The following is a 20,743-nucleotide window of genomic DNA, read 5'->3' as shown; positions in this document are numbered from 1 at the left end:
CTAAATTTGTGTGCTCCTAATAACATAGCCTCAAAATAGATAAAGCAAAGTAACACCTCATGCATGGGCTTGCTTGTTCATTCTGAAAGCCAGGTTTTGGTGAGGGACTGCAGTCTTTGCCATCAGCCTTGGGCAGGGTTGAAAAGAGTCAGGCTTTTCTCTCAGGGAGTTCGCCCTACAGAGGGGAGAAAAAAATATTACAGATGCATGAAACAGCTGGAGACCAGCGGCCAGCACCAGGTGAGGATGGTGTGGCTCATGTACTTTGGACACACAACATAGATGTACACCAGCAGGCAGACACACTCATTTCTCACTCTTGTTCACACAGTCACACACGTGTGTCCACACAAACACCAACGGTCCCACCTGGGTATGGGCGAGGACCCTCATGGGGTGTGTCATTGGAGGGAGGTCCTCTTGGAGATGAGTGTGGACTTGAGCCACCTGGGTTCCCCCCACCCCCACTATCGTGGCTGCTGTCCCCTTGGCCCTCAGGCCTGCATGCCAAGTGGGACATTGCACAGACATGTCCTGGGCCTCTCTCTGTACCAGGTATTGCCCTAGGTCTGGAGCACAGCAGTGACTGAAAGAGACACAGCCCCTGCTCTCATCGTGAACATGTATCACACAGTGGCGAGCACACGGGGGAAATGAATTGAGGTTGGAAGATTGAGGGGTGTGTATGTGTTGCATTATTTTATGTAAGGTGGTCAGGAAAGGCCTCTCTGAAGAGGTGACATTTGAGCAGTGACCTGAAGGAGGTGAGGGAGAGAGCCCTGCACGCAGGTGGGAGAGGAGCATTCCAGGCAGAGGGAACAGCAGGTGCAAAGGTCCTGAGGCAGCCTGGAGCTAGTGGGTGCAGTTGTAGAAGGCGAGGGCAGAGGTCAGCGGACTGGGGCAGGGAGACCATTGCTGCCCAGGAGTCTGTGCAGAGGAGGCAGGAAACGGCCTCAAAGGAGAGGCTGAAAGAAGCCAGGGTGCACCTGTGGGCCCCCTGTGAGCATCAGGCCCAGCACAAGGTGGAGTTACTCGCACTTGACCAAACACGTATTAAATGTCTGCTGTATGCGTGGTCCATGCAGGGTGCCAACCGGCCTACGGTGTGGCTGAGCAGAAACCATGCGCCCCTCGTGTCTCCTGGGGCACTGACCCAGCGGGGTGGCAGGAACTTGGGGGGTGAGCCTACCCCCAGTCTCTGTTCCTGGTCTGCAGGCCTCTGGGTGAACAGGGCCAGCACAGAGACCCAGGGCCCTGATGGATCACGTGGCCCCCGGTGCCCCCTCCCCTCATAGCCACCCCCCCCATCCTGGCCGGGTCTAGGAACCTGGGGATCCAGGCCAGGCTCCCAGTTGCACTCCTATACTGCCCTGCTCCGTCCGCCTGGTCACTTGCCCACTGCCCACGGCCCGCCGCAGGCCCCGTCAGCGCCATCTGTGCTGCTCACATGGCTGTGTAGGGGCTGCCCCCTCTGGTCCTGTCACCCATGCTGGCATTCAGCCACCGCGTGTACAGTCAGGCCTCGAGGCCATTGACATACAGAACCATCTTGGTACGGCTGATAACTTGCTCTTACCCCGAGCCCCCTGACCCCTCATTGCCCTAACTGCCAAGCCTGGGACCCCCTGCACCTCTCTCTGATGATCCAGCAACTGAAGGGTCGGCACCTGACAGTGGGAGGCCCGTACCGGCCAAGACTGGGAGGCTGGTACAGGAGTTATGGAGAACAGTGATGAGCTGCCTCAAAAAGTTAGAAACAGAATGACCACTTCTGGACATTTATCCCAAGGAGATGAAACCAGCCTCTTGAAGAGATCTGCACCCCCATGCTCATCACCACATCCCTCACAATAGCCGAGATATGGAAACAAGCTAAGTGTCTGGATGGATGGATGGATAAAGATGTGGTGTAGGCATAAAGTGGAATATTATTCAGCCACCAGAAGAGGGAAATCCTGCCTTTTACCACAACTTGGATGAACCTGGAGGACATTGTGCTAATTGAGATTAAGCCAGACACAGAAGGACAAATCCTGGACCATCTGACCTGAGTGTGGAATCTAGAAAAACCAAACTCATAGAAGCAGAGAGTAGAACTGTGGTTGCCAGGGGCGGGGGGTGGGGAAATGGGGTCAACGCTGGACGAAGGGAACAAACTTCCTGTTATAGATGGATGAGTTCGGGGGATCGACTGCCCAGCACGGTGACTGCAGTTAACAATATTGTCCTGCACACTGGAAAGTTGCTAAGGGAGTGGATCTTATGTGCTGCCACCACACACGCCATGCAGTGAGGAGGTGAGGGATGTGTTAAGCTCATTGCAGTAATCGTTTCAGGGTGTATGCGTGTATTAAATGACCACATTTTACACCTTTAAAAAAATCCCATGCTACAACCTGAAAAAAAAAAAGACTGGGAGGCCATTCCTACAAGGGAATCCTGGTTCATGTAGAAAAGGGATTGGATGTGAGACCACCCCAGAGAGCAAGGCCATCGGCACACGCCCCCTCCTGATTCACACATTCCCATCACGCGGAGCATCTTGGAATGTTCCGGCACTGCCTTTTCCGTGGGTGTCTCGCGTCCCTCTGGGTCCTCTCTGGGGCCGTGGCGGGGGCAGGGTGGGACTCCCATGCCAGATTCCCCCCATTTTCTGCGGTCTTCGGATCCCTCCATCTACCTTAAGCCGAGGGCTCTGTCATTCGAGGTCCCTCCCCACCCCGCCCAGGCGAGTTTCAGATTCGTATTAATGGCCCTCAGACTCCCAGGACCACGTCCAACCTTGTGTGGTTTCTATAAACACACGCATACCGACCCGTTTCACTTGGTCTTAAGTAACTTTGCACCCTTTTCTGTGAAGCACTCCCCCAAACCCATCCCCACAACAATCACCCAGATGTTTACTCATTTGGGGTATGGAATTCCCGCCCTTCTCTCCACCCACCCTGGCTCAGGTGGGATCCAGTCCAAGGTAAGGATGACTACGGGGTCGACGCGGAGGGGATTGCGAACTAGTTCCTTGGCAGAGCTCCCATGGGAAGGCAGCAGCTCCTCAGGGAAGGGAGGGGTGGCCTCAGACAAGGAGGAGGGGAAACCTTCCAGCAAGAGATGCCTATGGGTGGTTCCAGGGAGTTTGGCTCTTCAGGGTCGGGGTCTGCCCCGTGTCTTCTGGAACCTTCTCAACATCTCCATGGACAGAAGTGCAGCCTCTTATGAGCAATGCCTGGCTCACAGTAAATGACCATAAATGTTTGTTGAATGAATAACAGACCCATGACTTGGTGAATTCAACAGAGGTTCTAATTCAGCAAATTGCAGAAGCACATTGTGAGTTCATTTGGTTTGTTTGCTTGTTTTCCAAATCAGTCTCAGCCTCCAGGCTACTAAAAAAAAAAAAAAAAAAAAAAGGTGTTTTTTTTCAGCATGGGCATAGAAATTCCCCGAGTTTTAGTCCAGATTTCAAAACAAGAAATTAGGGATTTGAGCGGTCATTCTGTTGACTTAAGGTAACCTGGGCTGTCAGAAGCAGCCCTCCAGCCCCCCAGCTCCCTGAGCCCCAGTAGGAGTCCTGAGGCTCCTCCCACTCTTCCTGGGGGCTCCTCCCACTTTTCACGGGGCTCCATGAAAATAGCTCTGTGGTCACCCCTCAGGCTGTCCTCTGTTGACCCAGGGGTTCTGCTAACCATCCCAGGGTCTGAACGGGAATTCCTCTGCCTTCCATCCAGGGAAAAATTTTGTGGGGCCCAAAGCTTATCAACAAGAAGGTGGTGCTCTTGCTAGATCACGGAAGCAACCTCAGTGCCCATCGACAGACGAATGGATGGAGAAGATGTGGTACATATATACAATGGAAAATTACTCAGCCATAAAAAAGGAACGAAATTGGGTCATTTGTAGAGACATGGATGGATCTAGAGACTGTCATACAGAGGTGAAGTAAGTCAGAAAGAGAAAAACAAACATCGTATGTTAACGCATATGTGTGGAATCTAGAAAAATGGTACAGATGAACCAGTTTGCAGGGCAGAAATGGAGAAGCAGACGTAGAGAACAAACGTATGGACACCAAGGGGGGAAAGTGGCAGGTGTGGTGGTGTGATGAATTGGGAGATTGGGATTGACATGTATACGCTGATGTGTATAAAATAGATAAATAATAAGAAACTGCTGTATAAAAAAATAAAGTAAAATTCAAAAATTCAAAATAAATAAATTAATTAAAAAAGAAAAGGGGGTGCTCTTTAAGAAAAAGAATACAAAATTATAACAACAAAGTTAGATACAACGAGTATTTGTTTAGAATGGGAAAAGAAATCACAGATTTTTTTTTTTTTGCGTTACACGGGCCTCTCACTGTTGTGACCTCTCCCGTTGCGGAGCACAGGCTCCAGACGCGCAGGCTGAGTGGCCATGGCTCACGGGCCCAGCCGCTCCGCGGCATGTGGGATCTTCCGGGACTGGGGCACGAACCCGCGTCCCCTGCATCTGCAGGCGGACTCTCAACCGCTGTGCCACCAGGGAAGACCAAATCACAGATTTTTAAAAGCTCACAAATACCACAAATAATACAAAATAGAGAAAAATATCTGCAGTGTTTTTTCCTACCTTTTTTGGCTGCACATTCTTTGATAGCCTTTAAATACGTCAATAGTGTTGAATATTTTCCATAGAGAGCTGAAAGATAATTTGATCCTTTTTTTTTAGCATGGCTGATCAACATTTATTTTGTAATATTAATAGTTTAAAAATGTTTCTTAGCTCCACAATTCATTATTGGTAATGTCCTATACATTTAAAAATTTTAATTTAACTAATTAGTTTATTTATTTATTTTGGCTGCGTTGGGTCTTTGTTGCTGTGCACAGGCTTTCTCTAGTTGCGGCGAGCAGGGGCTGCTCTTCGTTGTGGTGTGTGGGCTCCTCGTTGCGGTGGCTTCTCTTGTTGAGGAGTACGGGCTCTAGGCCCACGGGCTTCAGTAGTTGTGGCACACAGGCTCTAGAGCACAGGCTCAGTAGTTGCGGCTCGCGGGCTCTAGAGCGCAGGCTCAGTAGTTGTGGCACGCGGGCTCAGTAGCTGTGACTGCGGGCTGTAGAGCGCAGGCTCCGTAGCTGTGGTGCCCAGACTTAGTTGCTCCGTGGCATGTAGGATCTTCCCGGACCAGGGCTCAAACCCGTGTCCCCTGCATTGGCAGACAGATTCTTAACCACTGCGCCACCAGGGAAGCCCCCCAATGTGTTCTTAAGACATGTTTCTCTTCATCAATCAGATTATCAGGATCCAAGAGCTCATTCATTTCTTCTATTCTAAAATGATTTCCTCTTGGGGAATTACTTTTGACTACAATTCAGCTCTCAGTTTCAAACTAACTTCTATCGACTTCATTATTTATCTTTATCCCTTTTTAACCATAGTTCATTAATTTTAATCTGAACTTTAACAAACAAACAAAAGGGTAACAAAAGAAGGTCATTTTCATATCTATTAAAGCCAAGAGTTTATAATTTTTCACTATTTTTGGAAATGTTCCAAAATATCTTTCCACATTTGAACAATCTTTTTTTGTTATTTACAGTTTCTGTTTTTCTTCCACATCATCCAGTTTTCAAATATATATTTTGGAGTCTTGAAAATGTCACCGTCCCCGTGACATAAGGCTTGAACAGGTTTGTGATGGGCTACTCTCTCGTTATGATAGCTCTTTAAGAGGAGAAGCCAGGCTGGGCTGTGTGTTAAAATATTCCAATTACAAGATGAACTCGGAAAGAACACCTATAACCACTGGAAACACTGCAGAGGTCAACAGCAGTGTGGGCCACAGCTTTTTCTCTGATGGGATCTAGGGTGCATCATAGTTGTTTGCTACAGCTTAGCATCCCGGAGAACGGATTCCTCCATTTAAAATGCTATGAATCTGGGGCTTCCCTGGTGGCGCAGTGGTTGTGAATCCGCCTGCCGATGCAGGGGACGCGGGTTCGTGCCCCGGTCCGGGAGGATCCCACGTGCCGTGGAGCAGCTGGGCCTGTGAGCTATGGCTGCTGAGCCTGCATGTCCGGATCCTGTGCTCCACAGCGGGAGAGGCCGCAACAGTGAGAGGCCCGCGTACCACAAAAAAAAAAAAAAAAAAAAAAAAAAAATGCTATGAATCTGGTGATTGGAAGGCTCTCCCATAGTCTGGCTCCTGGCTTGTACATTTCTCCTCCACCACCCAGACCCTCTGTGTCCTGACACTGGTCAACCCATTAATCAGACTTGGGAACCATCGTTACATAGGAGTGAGTGTGAACTACGCAAACATCTGTCACTAAACCCAAACTGAAGCTATCTCCGACTCAGCCTCCCCCAAATGTCCCTCCGTGGCCACTCCAACGTCACTGCCATGAAGGGGATAGTGACAAGGGAAGTTGGTGAGGAATAGGGCATCAGGGGTAACCAGTCCTGGTTAAAATACATCACCTTGCAAATTCCACCAACATATGACCTCATGGACACAGCGCGGGGCCGCCTCCAGGGACTTACGGGGAGCCCACGCGGCGGGGAGTTTTGGGGCTCACGCTTTACCAGCCTTGCACCCTCAGCCAGGTCTCAGTTCTCAGAGCCCTGCGTTATTAACTGGAAGACCTGTTGCATTACTGATAGGAGTTCTTGTGTAAGTTAGTGTTCCTTGGTGCAGGCAACAAAAACCTCTTGTGGTCAAGTAATAAAGGACATCATCTGGAAAGAGAACGGAGAGCTTGGGCAATCAACACCCAGACTGGAGAACCAGCTTGAAAACAGAACAGGCAATGGGACGAGATCTGAGTTAAGTGTCAGGTTGCCGCTGTGGGAATGGATGACTTCCAAGTGCTTCTCCTGCTCTCTTCATGATTCAGCATCCTGGGAGAGAGGGACCTGGCCAGTGTAGGTCCTAGATCAGCCCTTAGATGTTCTGGGATGGTGAGGACCTGATAGGAGAGACTCAGGGGACCCCTATGGTCTCTGGAGTGGAGGTCTCCTTGATTAACCAAGTTGTCCTGCAAAGAGGGACAGTAGTAAATTGCGGGGTCCTAGGAAAGGGGACCAGAGGCTGGGTGCATCCCTCCCCAGTCCTCCCAAAGATCCGGCACATACAAATAGTAAGCACTCACTGAGTCCTTGTAAGCACTTACTGAGTCCTTGCTGTGGGCCACGTACAGCTAAGCGCAGCACGATCATCTCACTGAATGCTCTGTGAACCCAGGAGACAGGGACTAGTATTGTCCCCACTTCACAGATGCGAACAGGGAGAATCAGAGAGACTTAGTGACCTGACGAGCCTGCACCGCCCGTGTGTGACAGAGGCCAGCTGCACCTCCCACCCCAACCGTGTGACCCCAAGTTCTTGTTTTTGCACATTTTGTAGTGTTTCTATAGAGAAAGTAGAAAGAGAACTTGGTTTCTCCTCAATGATCAGATTTATTTAACAATAGCAATAGCTGAGATGCATAACACATGCAACTTCACCCAGACATTTTGCCAGTCAGGATTATGCCTACAAGGACAGGATGTCTGATAAATTGCATTTTTGCACGTCTCCTGTAGAAAAAAAAGGTATAGCATGTTTTACGGTTATACATGCTGCAATTTCAAGCATATTTCTTACAGATGAGAACTGTTCCGACTAGGCAGCCGTGAGAACGGAATCTCCCCATAGACTAGCTTCCGGTTATGTACATTTCAAACCTATTTCTTCTCCACTGCCCACTCCCCACTCAATTCTGAAGATGTTCCGATTTCCTTACAACTCTGGGCCTGCATTTTTCTTCACGATGCCGGGTGAGTTGGCACAGTCGGTGCTGGGAACACCCCTGAAAGGCATTCCTTTGCCGAGATGGTTTGCCTTGATCACAGCTACACACAGAAATGGGGGCTGTGAATCACATAAATGTTCCCCACGAAGCCCACACTGCAGGTGCCACCAACTCCACCTTCCCTTAGCCAGATCCCCTGGATACCTGCGGCCACGCCAGCGTCACGTGGCCTGATGTAGAATATAGTAAATTTTACCAAAACATAACTGTGTGGGGACTTCCCTGGCAGTCCAGTGGTTAAGACTCCACCTTCCAATGCAGGGCGTGCAGGTTCAATCCCTGGTCGGAGAGCTAAGATCCCACGTGCTGCACGGTGCAGCCAAAAATTAACAAACAAACAAAACTGTGTGAAAAATTTCTAGGGCTCCTCTCCTTCCACATGCAGCTGAGGGGCCCTGTGACGGGCCACACCTCACTTACCCCCAAGAGGTGAGGTTTCCCTCATCACTGACCATCTGCTTCAGATGGGCCACTTTGTCCCTGTCCAGGTTAGAGGAGGCTGTGGAGCATGGATGGGGCTTGTGGTCAAAAGATAAAGGTTAAATCATAGCCTTTCTATTCACTAGCTGTGTGACGCTGGACAAAACATTGGCCTCTCTGAGCCCCGCTGCTATACAGCACTACACAGGTGTCAGTTATTCTTATTAAACAAATGAGCGCTTATTAGTGCTTATGGCATGCAAGGTCCAAACTGGTGCTGGGTGCTCCATAAGATGCCTGGAATGACTGATAAAGAGCCTCCACCTCTCACGCCTCCCTGGGACATGCAGACCTGGGCGTCTGAGCTGAGATGGGAAAGCAGGTGACCCAGGGAACAGAGGGCACTCAGAGCACACCTGCTTCCAGGGGCCGCACAGTCCTTAGCTCAGTTCAGTGAATGCCACGGGGAGGCCAGGACAGGGGTTGGCGGCGGGGGTGGGGGGGCAGCGGAGGCGAGGACGACGTGCCCCAGCTCCACACACACTAGTTCCCAGGACTCCCAGTCGTAGACTCGGAGATTTGCTGCGATACTGTACTTTTTATAGATTATCAACGAGATTTTCTCTTCCTTTCTGAAGCTCTGACCTTCGCCCCATCTGGCTCGAAGCCTCCATGTTTCAGGAGGAGCTTGGGAAATGCTTCAAAAGGATGCCAAGAGAAGGAATGAAGCATTCTTCCGCTACTGATACACAGACTAGGATCACACGGCAAGATGCCGCCGTGCGGGTGGGGCTGGGGTCCTGGGAATCGCCCTTTCCACTTCCTGTCTTTCCTCCCACCTCCTTTTTATGCTTTCCCATCATGGACCTCCCAAGACGTCCCCTTTCCACCCAAGCCCCCAGGCACGAGGCTGGATACTGGACGGTAGCAAAGGGTGTGATGCATCCACTCTTGTCCTGGACCCAGGAGCTGGTGGGAAGAAAAGAGGGAGGGTGGGGAGAAGGGCATCACCCCCAATTTTCCCTCTTTGCACTTTGGCACGGGAAAGGGAGAAGTGTTTGGGGCAAGCTGAGGCAGACCCTGGTGGGGGGCAATCATTTGGAGCACAGACTTTCGTTCTGCTAGTCACGTGGGTCTCTGGGATGAAGCTGCCTCCAGGCTGCCCCCGCCTCCTGGGGCACTGTCCCCTCAACAACTGTCCCTCTCCAGAGGGGTCGGCCAGGGGCTCTCCGGCTGCAGTGTGGCCTCCTGGGGGAAAGAAATCAGACCCGCCGTGGATGCAAGGCGACCCGAAGGCAAAGGCCAGGGGTCAGGTGCCGCCCAGGGGCCACATGGAGGACAAGGCCATCTCATGACCCGCGGCCAGCGGGAGCCGGGTCAGCAGTGGCAACACAGTAGACTGGCTGGCTGCAGGCTGCAGGGATGGAGGGGGTCAGCCAGACACCTGGTGGAAGGTGGACCAGGGGCACCACCCTGCGACCAGCTGCTACCAGCACATGCCCAAGGACCAGCCTGGGGCCACAGGGTCACACGAGCCACATCCCACCTCCTGTACTAAGATACCGTCTTAGGGGGAGGAGGCTGGGAGGGCGCCCCTTCCCACCCAAATGGGAAGCATGCTACCCACCTGTAGAGACGATTTAGATAATTAGCATCAAACAGGCCAGGGCTGAACGCTAACATCTGTCCTCTAGCCAGAACATCCTCCCCAAGCAAAAAAATTACGTTTCATCTTCCCAGCTGAGTGGCATTGTGAGATCTGGGACATGACATTCAGTTGGGGAGCCTTGGCAGATAGGAAAGGGATCCCGAGAGGGTGAGACGCAAAGCCTGCGGGGCTCCCAACAGCCGGCCAGCCAGGCAGGCGGCGTCCAGGGCGCGGTGCTCTCAGACCCCCCCGCCTCGTCGTTGGTGCCAGTGGAGAGCGTCTGCCCCTCCTCCAGCTCGGGATCCTTCCACAGCGCCCTGCGCAGCACGGCCCCCAGGGGCTCCCGCAGGCTCGGCCGCCCCGACTGCCCACCAGGAGGTAGATGACCGGGTTGGCGCTACTGCTCACGGACAGGGAGAGGCGGGCGAAGCGACTGAACAGAGTCTTCATCCGCTGGGGCAGGTCCAGCCAGTAGAGGAGGAACCCGGAGATGCCGAGGGGCAGGACGCAGACGAACACCAGGACGGAGGCCAGGATGGCCACGTACAGCCGTGTGGGCCGGCGCCGCTGGGAGCTTCTCTGCACCTGCGTGCAGAGGGTGAGGCTGGCCGTGGCCATCGCAGGCGTGAAGATCCCCGTGATGAGGATGCTGACGATCAAGTCCACTGTGAAGCACTGCCATTCGTCCCGGCGCCAGAAGCTGCCGCAGAGCGAGGCCAGCGTGCTCAGCAGGAGGGGCGGCGCCCAGAGCGGGACGCACACCGTGCCTGGCAGGCGCGGGGGCCGGTGACACTTGTACCAGACGGGGAGGAGGACAGAGATGCAGCGCTGCGTGCTGATGGCCGTCAGCAGGCTCAGGCCAGCCACCTGGGCCACCGCCTTGTGGGTCGGCCACGTGGCCCATGTGGGCCATGCGTGGCCCATCCCACCCCAGTGGGATGCTTTCTAGGCTGAGCCTGGAGGACGAGGAGGTCAGCCACGGCCAGGTGGAGGATGCAGACTTTGTAGGGACCCCTCTGCCCATGGTAGCCCAGCAGCCAGACCACCAGGCCGTTGCCCATGATGCTGCCCACGCAGGTGAACATGACCAGGGCGCCCAGCACCCAGTGGGCCGTGCCCAGCACGTGCACCCCGGTGCTGTTCCAGTTTGCTGCCGGGGTCTGGCCGCTGTTCAGAGTCTTGTTCATTCTATGGAAGGGAGATAGACCAGCGTGAGATTCTGTGTCGCTTGGACCCCGGGGGACTCCTGGGAGCCCCCCACCCGATCTTCCTCTTTCAGGACTCTCACGCTGGGTTCTTTTTGCAACAGACCATGACCCGTTCCCCATGGCTCCCACCCTGCCTGGATCTGCCAGCAGGTCCACCACTGCAGATGCCAAGTTGTTACAGATGCCCTTTGTCCCCAAATCTTCAAATTCTGAGAATTAATTTTTTTTTTTTTTTTTTTTGGTACGAGGGCCTCTCACTGTTGTGGCCTCTCCCGTTGCGGAGCACAGGCTCCGGACGTGCAGGCTCAGCGGCCATGGCTCACGGGCCCAGCCGCTCCGCGGCATGTGGGATCTTCCTGGACCGGGGCACGAACCTGCGTCCCCTGCATCGGCAGGCGGACTCTCAACCACTGCGCCACCAGGGAAGCCCTGTGAATTAATTTTTTTAAACTGGACCTCAGGTGCAAAGAACAGTTTATTTATACCCTGACTTTATGACGCACCAGGATCATCAGGCCACTGAAAATCAAATAAAATCATTTATTGGTTTCAGTTTCCCTCTTCATTCCATCCTCTTTCTCCCTTCCCTCCCCACACCTGTTCTAACCTGTTTAACATACGTCCTTAGACATCTAATTATCTTTCAAAACAGGTGGTTGCCCATAAAGTATTTTTAATTTACATAAATGTTGAGATTTAGAATTTGTGCTATTTTTTTTGTTTTTGTTTTTTTTACTCAACAGTATGTTTTCAGGATATTCTCATTTATACATGGGACTGTTTTTGAAGTCTCCATTCTGTGTCATTGGTTTGTCTGTCCCTACAACATCAACACGCTGTTGTTGTTTTTAAAGTATATATGGCAGGGCACTTCCCTGGTGGTCCAGTGGCTAAGACTCTGTGCTCCAAATGCAGGGGACCTGGGTTCAATCCCGGGTCAGGGAATTAGATACCACATGCCGCAACTAAGAGTTTGCAAGCTGCAACTAAAAAAAAAGATCCTGCGTGCTGCAACAAAGATCCCGTGTGCCACAACTAAGACTGCGTGCAGCCAAATAAATAAATATTAAAGAAAAAATAAAGGATATGTGGCTTTGTGTGAACCCCCAGGAGTTTTTAACTGACAGCTACTAGGTAGTTTTTCTTTGCCAGTTTCATGGAGTTTCATCTTTCTATGCCCAGCCTACTTTTCCACCAAAGACTCAAGGGGACCCTCTGCAGATTTTTGCAGTTCTTTCTCTGAGTAGCTGGCTCCCTTCTCTCTGGTACTCCATCTCACAAATTCCAGCCACTTCAATCTCCCCAAAGTCTGACTTCTCTACCTTTAACTCAGGGAGACCACCATGCTCTGCCTGGCTTTCCCCACTTCCTGTACCACTGTTCAGAGAGTAGCTCCAAGCAGAAAGCTGGGGTGATACTAGAGCTCACCTCATATTTCTCTTGTCTCAGAGACTGTAGTCCTGGGATGCCTCTTGTCCAATATCTGAAAACAGTTGTTTCTTATGTTTTCTTTAGTTTTTTGGTTGTTCACAGTGGGAGGGCTAGTCTAGTACCAGTTACTCCATCATGGCTACAGGATATCTTCCTGTTGATTATTGATGGTGTAGAGACACACTGATGATTTTTGTAGTTTTTATTAATCAGGCAAATGACCTTATTTAGTTTATCATTTCTATCACTTTGTATGTTGAGTATTTTGATTTTCTGTGTAACTGTCCTCATACCTCTAATTTCTTTTTCATGTCTTATAGCATAGCCCAGAACACCTAGCATTATGCTGAACAATGACTGGAATCAGGCACATTTATCTCCCTGATAATCTTTAAAAAAATGTGTCTAATGTTTCTCCATTAGATATGGTATTTGCTCTAAGGTTTTGGTAGTATCTTTTATCAAGGTGAGAAAGTTCCCCTCTTAGTTTTTTAAGAGTTTTTTTTAAATAAATGAATGATGAAATTTATCATGATTTTTTCCTGTGGTGTCTACTTAATAATTTTCTCTTTTTTCTCCTTTAGTCTATTTATGTGGTGAATATATATTGATACATTTTCTGGTGTTCATTCATCCTTATATTTCTAAGATAAACCATTTCTACCTTGCTGTGTCTTTTTCTTTTTTTAACCTCCTGTTGTTCTGATTTTATTTAGAAAATTTTCATCTGTGTTCATAAGTGAAATTGGCCCATAATTTTCCCTTCTGGTGCTATCTTTGTCTGTTTTTTATTTCAAAGCTGTAAGGTTATACTGCTTCATAAAATTACTTGGAGAGAGAGTCCTTTTTCTCTACCCTCTAGAACAATTTGTGTCATGTAAGGATTATCTTTCTTTGAACATTTGGCAGAAGGTAAAACCATCTGGTCTGGTAATTTTTATGTGAGTGTTAGTGGATACTCATGGCTTTGGGAAAAAAAACCCCAAAACTCCAATTTATTTAATATTTTAGGTTTATTTAGATTTTCATTCTCTTCTTGAGTTAAAGTAAGTAAAGTTATTTTTCTAGAAAATTGCTCATGCTTTCTGGTTCCACATTTATTGGTATAATACTTTACATGGTATTCTTTTACAATTTTTAAAACCTCAATTCTATTTGCCATTTTAAATTTGTGACTTTGCTCTTTTTTTTTCTTTATCAGTTTGCCAGAGGTTTGTTTTCAAGAACTATCATTTAAAAAAATCAACTCTGTTGTTTCTTTGCTTCCCATTTTCTCAGTTTATGCTTTTATTTCTTCCGCTTTCTTTGGATTTACCTTGTGATTCTTTTTGCAGCTTCTTGTGTTGAATTCTCTGGTAATTAACTTTCAAATGTTCTTTTTCTAATAGGTATTTAGGGCTATCAATATGCTACTAAGTATTTCCTTAGATGTTTCATGAGTTTTGATATGTAGTGTCTTCATTGTTTTTGATATCTAAAATTTTACAAATTAAAACCATTTAAAACATTTTAAATTTGAATTTTAAATTTCCATAAATTATTTAGAAATACATTTTACAATACATGCTTTGGCTGTCTTCTCGTTATTGGTTTCTAATATTGTGTTGCGGTCAGATAATGTGGTCAATTTTTTGGTATTTGTGAGACTCACTTGGTAGCATAAGAGATGGCCAATTTCTGCATATTTATTTATTTAAAGTCTTTATTGAATTTGTTTTTTTGGCCACGAGGCATGTGGGATCTTAGCTCCCTGACCAGGGATCCAATCCACATCCCCTGCATTGGAAGGCCAAGTCCCAACCACTGGACCTCCAGGGAAGTCCCTCTGTTTACTTTATTAACTTATTTGATTAAGCTTTTAAAATTGCATTGTTTAAGTGATCTGTATCCTGATTAATTTTTTGTCTTTTACAAATATTAACCAATTATGATTGTAGTTTTGTCATTTTTCTCTTTCCTTCACCTATTTTGAAACTTTGTTAAGTGTATACAAATCCAAGAATATTATATGATCCTGGTGAATTGTACCTTTTATGTAGTGACCTTCCTCATCTTTAATACTTTTTTAGCCTTAAAGTTTATTTGATCTGATATCAATTTTTAATTAATGTTTCCTAATCTCCCTATTCATTCCCCATGTGCTTTGCAAATACGAGACTGTCTTCTACAGGAATAACGTTACTTCTTCTTATGCGAGACCCACTAGGTTGCCAAAGTTTTGCTACTCATACATTTGGCATTGACTTCTTTTGGGATTTCAAAGGATTTCACTGGTCCAAGACTTGGATTTTGTTGAATTTCTTTTTTTTAAATTTTTAATTAAAAAAGTTTTTGGCTGCATTGGGTCTTCATTGCTGCATGTGGGCTTCCTCTAGTTGTGGCGAGCAGGGGTACCCTTTGTTGCGGTGCGTGGGCTTCTCATTGCGGTGGCTTCTCTTGTTGCAGAACAGAGGCTCTAGGCGTGCGGGCTTCAGTAGTTATGGCTCGCGGGCTCTAGAGCGCAGGGCTTCAATAATTGTGGTGCACAGGCTTAGTTGCTCGGCGGCATGTGGGATCTTCCTGGACCAGGACTCGAACCTGTGTCCCCTGCATTGGCAGGCGGATTCTTAACCACTGCGCCACCTGGGAAGCCTCTGAATTTCTTGGCTTGGAGATTTGGTGTAAATTCAGATTCTACACCTGTGAATGGTACAAATTTGGGGTTTTGGTTACTCGAATTGGTGTCCAACTCCACTCACCCTCCACCCAGCCCCCTTCCCTTCCCCTTCTCCCTAAGGCAGGGAGAAGGTCCTAAAGACATTGGGGTGGACATTGCTTTCTTTAAGCAGCGGGGTCCTCCCAGGTTCTGGCCTCATGGAGTTCCCCCTGATCAAGCTCTCTCCTCCTTATTTTGCCCCAAGGCTACCTCTCAGCCCCTCTCCCCTTCCTCGCCCCAGCCCCACCTAGCTCCTGCCCCCTGGAGCCTCTACCTGTCTGATGTACCTTGGGCCATTGGCACCAGCTCTAGTTGCAAGTTTCCTGGGGCACCTGGAGATTTCCCTTCCCGTCTTTCATCTTTCAGCTCTGTATTCTTTTTGGGTGGTTCGGAGGAGATTGTTTTCTCCCACATTTCTTTGTAGCCACAGTGGGAGCGTGGTACCATGTCACACAGATACCAACCTCCAAAGGTGCCTTGTGGCTACAGTCAGAAGTCTTTCCTTTAGGTTCAACACAAGTTTAAATAATATTTAACAAATTTATACTACGTGCCACTTACATAGTTCTATATATAGAGAACACATACACATACATAATAGCATATATACATATACGTGCACACACAACATATACCTACATATAGCACACACAGCACGTGTCATATATATATATCAATATAAACATACTACACATACAATAGCACATATATTTAGGCACATATACATATAGATAAACATATAGCAAACACATATAATAGCATATATACATACAGACAACATAAATATACATATATAAACATAGCACATATACACATACACACACAGTACATGTGCATACACACACAACATGCCCAGACATGTATATACGTGTACACGTGCACACACAGAACACATGTACAGCAATGACTCTGATGGACAGAGCCCATCCTCACAGAACTCACAGTTGGCAGGAGGCGGGGAATACACAGTTAGACAGTTACACCGACCGCCGGGTACGGAGATGGACTGGGGATGGGGGGTAACTAACAAAGTGGGGATTCGGAGGCTGGGTGGGGCTGGGAGGTACTGAGGTCCGAGGGCAGCTGCAAGAGGCCAGGTGAAGGGAGTGCCCTGAAGGATCAAATGAGCCTCATCCCGAGACTCAGACGGGCACTCCCCCGGCCCCTCTCCAGCCAGCAGGACCCCTCCACCATCCTAGGCCACTGCTGATGGGTTGCTGCCCACAGGGCTCCATGAACACACATCCACTGACGCCACACAGAGTGAGCTGGGCTGGGCCGCTCTCCCAGGAGGGGCGGACAGGGTCCTGCCCCTGCTGAGTGGGGAGGGGGGAGATGCATACGGGCCGACACCTCCCACCCCACCTGCCCCTGCCTGCTTCTTCCTAGCATTCGTCAGGTATCCACCCTGCAAACGCTGACTGAGGGCAGACGGGGCCAAAGCTACTCCAGGTCCTGGGGGTGCTAGTGACAAGAAGACAGACACTTGCTTCTCTCCTGGGGTTGAGGTTCTGAGGGGAAGTGGTCGGTCAGCAAGAACACAGCTTCCGACGCGGTAACTGTCACAGAGACCGTGACAACGGTTATGCAGGAGTGTTCATAGGACTCTCACAGATAACAGAGCAGGAGGAAGGGGTAGAGTGGGCAGGGGTGGGAGGGGCTGGTGGTTCCAGAAGACCCCTCCAAGGGGGCGGCAGTCAGAAGCAGAGACCCCCCGAATGCACTGAGGGGCCAGCGGTGGAGTCAGGGAGTGCGGGTGGCTTTTTGAAGGGATTTGACATAATGGGTAGGTGGGTGGGGAGGGCAGAGAAATGAGATTTGGAGGCAGAGGTTTTACTCACTTTATTTTATTATTATTATTTTGGCTGCGCCGCACGGCATGCGGGATCTTAGTTCCCCGACCAGGGATTGAACCCGTGCTCCTGCAGTGGAAGCGCAGAGTCTTAACCACTGGACCGCCAGGGAAGTCCCTGGTTTTACTTATTTTAAAAGAAGGATGTTATTGCCTGTTTGTATGCAGATGGGTGTTATTCAGCAGAGAGGGGGAAGCTGATAATCAGGAAAGCTGCAGGAAGGGATCCTGGGGGAGGTGAGAGCCCATAGGAGTGGGTACGGCCCAGGGATTGGCCCGGCTAGGAGCTGGGGTGTCAGCCCAGAGGGAAGCGGAGAGTCCAGCCATGGGTGCAGGACACGAGGTGGGAAGATGCGGCTGCTCTTTTTAAGGTATCTTCTCTTTCAGCGAAAATAGAAGGGAGATCAAATATTGGGACTGAGGGAAAAAAAGAGGGCTGAATGGTGTCGCCCCCCAAATTCATCTGTTGAAACCCTAGTCCCCAATGTGACTGTATTTGGAGCGGGGCCTTTAGGGAGATAATTAAGATTAAACGAGGTCATAAGGGTGGGACCCTAATCCAGTAGGAGTGGTGTCCTTTTAAGAAGAGATGCCAGAGCGCTCTCTCTCTCTCTCTCTCTCTCCCCACCTCCCTGTCCCCCACCCCTCTGCCATGTGAAGACAGTGAGAAGGCGGCGGTCTGCAAGCCAAGAAGAGAGCCATCACTTGGCACGGAATTGTCTGGCATCTTGATCTCAGGCTTCCAGCCTCCACAACTGTTAGAAAATAAATGTCTGTTTTTTTTAATACCCTATGTTTGAGGTATTTCGTTATGGCAGCTGAGCAGACTAATGTACCAATGAAAGGAAATAATGAATGATGAATACTTCCAAATAAAAGTAAACAACATGTACACGGCATGAAAATGGACCAGGTGGTTGTTAACGCCTGGCTTCACCGAAGTGAGGTCCCCTGTACAGTGGGCGGAGTTTGTATCTTGGTTACCCCTGAGTCAGGTCCCGGCACACAGTGGGCACTCAATAAATGTGGAGTGGCCTCTAGACTCAGTGCTATGCTGTGTGCTCCCCAGACACCCTCGCCCTCCTTCCCTTACACACTAGTTCAGCTGACGTGTCTGCCCCCCAGGCCGGCCCGAGTCCGACCTGATCCCTCTCCACGGCCCCCTGGTCCCCAGCACAATCCCTGCAGGAGTAAATGCTCACTCCTGGCTTGTTGATGGTTTAAAATATAGAATCTACGAGTTAGCGTTAATCTTGCTGTCCTCGAAAGGCTTGTGTGAATTTTTATCTATTCCACAAAAGACTTACGGAAATGTGCTATTTCCCACTACTCTTATGCCGCTGTCCACTTCTTCTTGTACTTTACGCCTATACAAAATTTACATAGATTAGACACCCAAACAGTCTTATTTTTTATTTTATTTTTTTTGCGGTACGCGGGCCTCTCACTGTTGTGGCCTCTCCCGTTGCGGAGCACAGGCTCTGGACGCACAGGCTCAGCGGCCATGGCTCACGGGCCCAGCCGCTCCGCGGCATGTGGGATCTTCCCGGACCGGGGCACGAACCCATGTCCCCTGCGTCGGCAGGCGGACTCTCAACCACTGCGCCACCAGGGAAGCCCCAACAGTCTTATTTTTAAAGATTCAAATGGTAAAGAAGAAAGAAGGGTATCGCCCTGGGTATCACCATTTACTGTGTGATTATATCCTTGAAGGTTTTTTTCTGTGCATTTACATATACATTTTTTTACATACATGAGAATAAATCACCTGGTTGTTTCATAAGCTGATTCTTCAAAAACGAATTGTATGTCTTCTCCTTAAATTGTCTTCCCCATGGTACCTGCCTGTCTCACCTTTGTCCTGGCTCTGCTATCACCATTGCTGGGGGCTCTCCAAGTGGCAGGCACCCCAGAGGGTGATAAGCACTCATCACCCCTTTAAATACTTTAAAGGTAGTCTTCACTAGTTCATTTTTTTTAGGAGATGAGGTCTTGGAGAAGCTGAAACACTTGCCCACGTCATCCAGCTGCACTTGGCAGGGCAGCATGCTTACCTGGGGCTAGCAGGGGATAACCTGTCACTGGCGTGGCCTCCTGCTTCCACCCGGAGAGTAGAAACCAGGGGCTGGTCCCCCGTTCCCCGACGTGACGCTCAGTCCTTCAGGGAAGGTGGCAGCCCCCTCCTCGCTCTGGTGCTTGGAGTCTCGGCAGCACCCCTTTGCCCCAAGGCCCCAAGTCTCTCCTGCCCCTGTCCTGGCTCAGCAGGGATGCTCTGAACTGTCTTCTGCTGCCCCCCACCCTGGCCTCAGAGGCGCCCGGTCCCTGGGGCCCCCAGAGAACCTTTCCCCGGCTCCCTCTGAGAAGCGGGAAGGGGAGCTTGAGGTATAAATGCACGAATGGCACGGGCCTCACCCCCTGGGAAGCCTGCAGAGGAGCCAGCTGGGGGCTAATGGGCCTGGCCAGGCGTGGCCTCCTCAGCTCCCCACCTGGGGGACGGCTGGGCTGCAGGGGAATGGAGCATGAGACTGGGCACCCACGAGGAGCGATGGGAGGGTCACCCCTCTCCTACGCCATCCCGACAATGCCCCCCCTCCTGAAGGCCGACTGGGAGGGCCGAGGCGACCTCAGAGCATCAGCGGGCCCCATCGGTGGGGGGTAGCGTGGGGCTTTGGAGGGAATGGGGGCCCTTGTGGGCTGAGAGAGGCCAGTACATCCACGTGGAGGCGCTCTGGCTGATGTCCTCTCCCAGTGCTCTGCTTGGGGAAGGCTCGGGGGGAGGGAGCACGGACACTGGCCTCCAGGACCTTGTTTCAAGTCTGAGTTCTGCCACCTGTTAGCTGGAGACTTGGGCAGTCTCCTCAGGTGACCTGAGTGTCCCGGTGGCATGACCACTAGGAAGCCCCACTTTCTGTCCGGGGGGCAGATCAGCTCTGCTGCCTACTCCCAGCGCGCTTGTTTTCAGGGCTCTGAGGTCTCACAGAGGCCATTCAGCTGAGGCCAGAGGGATGGCTGAGCCCTCCAGGACTGTGCCCAAGGGCTAGAATTCCATGGACCTGAATTTAGATTCAAGGAGAGTGACTCAGCAAGGAATCTGGTCTTGGTTAACAGCTCACGGAACTGACCGAAGGCAAAGAAACCAAGCACCATGAAGGCGTCCAGAGGGCAGCACTGCCCAGATCTGGAGGCAACGGCTCGTCCTGTGGGACCAACAGGAAGTGGTCTCTGGAGGCGTCTTACCTGCTTCCAAACTTCCACAGGTGTTGGTGGGATGAAGTTCCTTGCGGACTGTTGGACTGAAGGCCTCAGTGTCTTGCCGGCTGTTGGTCAGAAGCTGCCCTCAGCCCCTTGCTGTCGGGGTCTCCCCAGTATGGCAGCTTGCAACACAGCAGCTTCCTTCCTCAAAGCCAGCTCGGGGGAGCGTCTGTTCACAAGATGGGAGTCACAATCTCACGTAGCCTAATCATCTTTGCTCCATTCTGTTACCTAGAAGCAAGCTACCTGGTCCAGCCCACACTCACGGAGCTGGGACTGCACGAGTCTGTGGATACGGGAGGTGGACTGTTGGGGGCCATCTTGGATTCTGGGGACCATGCTTATTGGCCAATCAAGAACCTCCCTCGTTGCCAGTCCTTACTACTTCCTGTCCAGCGTAGAATATGCTAT

General features: G+C 50.2%; 1 protein-coding gene across 1 annotated transcript; it reads right to left on the bottom strand.

The window, feature by feature from the left end:
• Nucleotides 1-148: 148 nt before the first annotated feature.
• Nucleotides 149-20,743, bottom strand: MRGPRD (MAS related GPR family member D). Its single transcript, XM_089914375.1, is given in 5 exon segments — nt 149-175; nt 10,148-10,257; nt 10,260-10,806; nt 10,809-15,212; nt 20,318-20,743. Coding segments are annotated over 4 exon segments (957 nt in total). The 5' UTR covers nt 11,082-15,212; nt 20,318-20,743.

Source organism: Delphinapterus leucas, chromosome 7, assembly GCF_059928025.1.
Source record: "Delphinapterus leucas isolate spDelLeu-1000000601 "Yukka" chromosome 7, BTC_Dleu_Yukka2, whole genome shotgun sequence".
In the NCBI taxonomy this organism is placed as follows: domain Eukaryota; kingdom Metazoa; phylum Chordata; class Mammalia; order Artiodactyla; family Monodontidae; genus Delphinapterus; species Delphinapterus leucas.
This window is presented reverse-complemented; position numbering and strand designations above follow the sequence as displayed.